Source organism: Mus caroli, chromosome 17 (genome assembly GCF_900094665.2).
Source record: "Mus caroli chromosome 17, CAROLI_EIJ_v1.1, whole genome shotgun sequence".
Lineage (NCBI taxonomy): Eukaryota > Metazoa > Chordata > Mammalia > Rodentia > Muridae > Mus > Mus caroli.
This window is the reverse complement of record NC_034586.1, coordinates 35,019,802-35,021,395: the sequence shown is the minus strand read 5'-3', so window position 1 is coordinate 35,021,395 and position 1,594 is coordinate 35,019,802. Positions and strand designations below refer to the sequence as shown.

At 37.5% G+C, this 1,594-nt stretch overlaps 1 protein-coding gene across 1 annotated transcript; it reads right to left on the bottom strand.

Annotated features, from left to right (window-relative positions):
• Positions 1-316: 316 nt before the first annotated feature.
• Positions 317-1,392, bottom strand: LOC110284080 (olfactory receptor 2B6-like). Its single transcript, XM_021149677.1, has one exon. The coding sequence runs from the start codon at positions 1,308-1,310 to the stop codon at positions 366-368; it is 945 nt and encodes a 314-aa protein (XP_021005336.1). The 5' UTR covers positions 1,311-1,392; the 3' UTR covers positions 317-365.
• Positions 1,393-1,594: the final 202 nt, after the last annotated feature.

Below are 1,594 nucleotides of genomic sequence, written 5' to 3'. Positions count from 1 at the left end.
TGTAAGGCTTTATTTCACAAGTCACAATTTTTTAAAAATGGATGAATGTTTACTATGTAATTTTCATGACAATTAGCTTGAAACAACATAATTGTATTATAAACTAAACAATTGTTATAGCACGTAATAAAGTAAGTATTGGTAAATGTACTAACATCATGGAGTAATTACATTTTTTTCTAAGCAGACCATCAATATTTTTTAATACTATCCAAGATCAACCATTGCCTGGCATAATTAGGAAAAACACAAATAACAAGATATTTTTTATAAGAACATATATTAAAAAAAGAAAGATGAGTTTTGTACAGGGAATGAATTACAGAAAAAGCCTCTAATTTGTTAACTATTTTATATAATGTCTACTAGCATTTATTTGATATAAAAATGTTCCTGTATAGGTTACCTAATGCCCCCTTTACATCCTTATTCCTCAGGGTATAGATGAAAGGGTTCAGTGTAGGAGTTACTACTCCATAGAAGAGAGCCATGAACTTGGGTTGGTCTTTTGTAATAGAGGAGGGAGGCTGAAGATACATACTAATGGCTGGACCATAAAACAAGAGAACCACAATTAGATGAGAGGAACATGTCCCAAAGGCCTTTTTTCTTCCCTCTGAAGATTTGATTTTAAGGACAGCATGTCCAATACTAGCATAGGAGGCAAGAATTAAACACAGAGGAATAGCTAAGAGAAAAATGCATACGACTGAGAGAGCAAGCTCATTAGTCTCTTTTTCACCACAAGCAGTTTTTATCAGAATTGGAATCTCACACACTAAGTGATCCATTTTATTGTGGCCACAAAGAGGCAATTGCAGTGTCACAGTGGCCTCTGAGACAGCATAGAAAATTCCAGTCAGCCACACAGAGGACACTAACAGGACACAGTTGCGCTGATTCATTATGAGGGTGTAGTGCAGTGGTTTGCAGATGGCCACATATCGGTCAAAGGACATAAGAGCCAGGAGGACACACTCTGTACCCCCCATTGTGTGGAAGAAATAAAGTTGAACTACACACCTCGTGTAGCTGATGGTCTTTGAAGATCCCCAAAGGTTAATTAACATCTGAGGTACAATGCTTGTGGTGTAGCACATGTCCAGAAAGGAGAGGTTGGTGAGGAAGAAATACATGGGGCTATGTAGACAGGGGTCTAATATAGACACGAGAATGATGGCAATGTTTCCAGCCATGGCTGTGGGGTATGTTACCAGAAGAATAATAAAGAGAGGAAGTTCCAGCCAAGGACAGTCTGCAAAACCAAGTAGAATAAACTCTTCTGGGTGACTTTTATTGATCAATGCCATTCTCTGCAATCTGACTCTCCTATAGTAAAGAAGTATCAAGAAAGTTAGTGTTATAGAAATAGCAAAGCCTCATGATTCATTGCTTGTGGCTATGGAAACCACGATTAGCATTCCACATTTGAAATGCCATGGGTGATGATTAGGAGACATCTCACTCCATATAGAGCTTTGAGCCAAAGCAAGAGGACCTGGGCTTTATCTTCAGTACTTAGGTAAAAATGATGGCAAGGGATACACATATCTATACTCCCATCTATATTTAAAAAAAATAAACTGCTCATTTT

Excerpts from the sequence above, each read along its gene's own strand:
- LOC110284080 (XM_021149677.1), bottom strand. The coding sequence starts at position 1,310 with ATGGCATTGATCAATAAAAGTCACCCAGAAGAGTTTATTCTACTTGGT.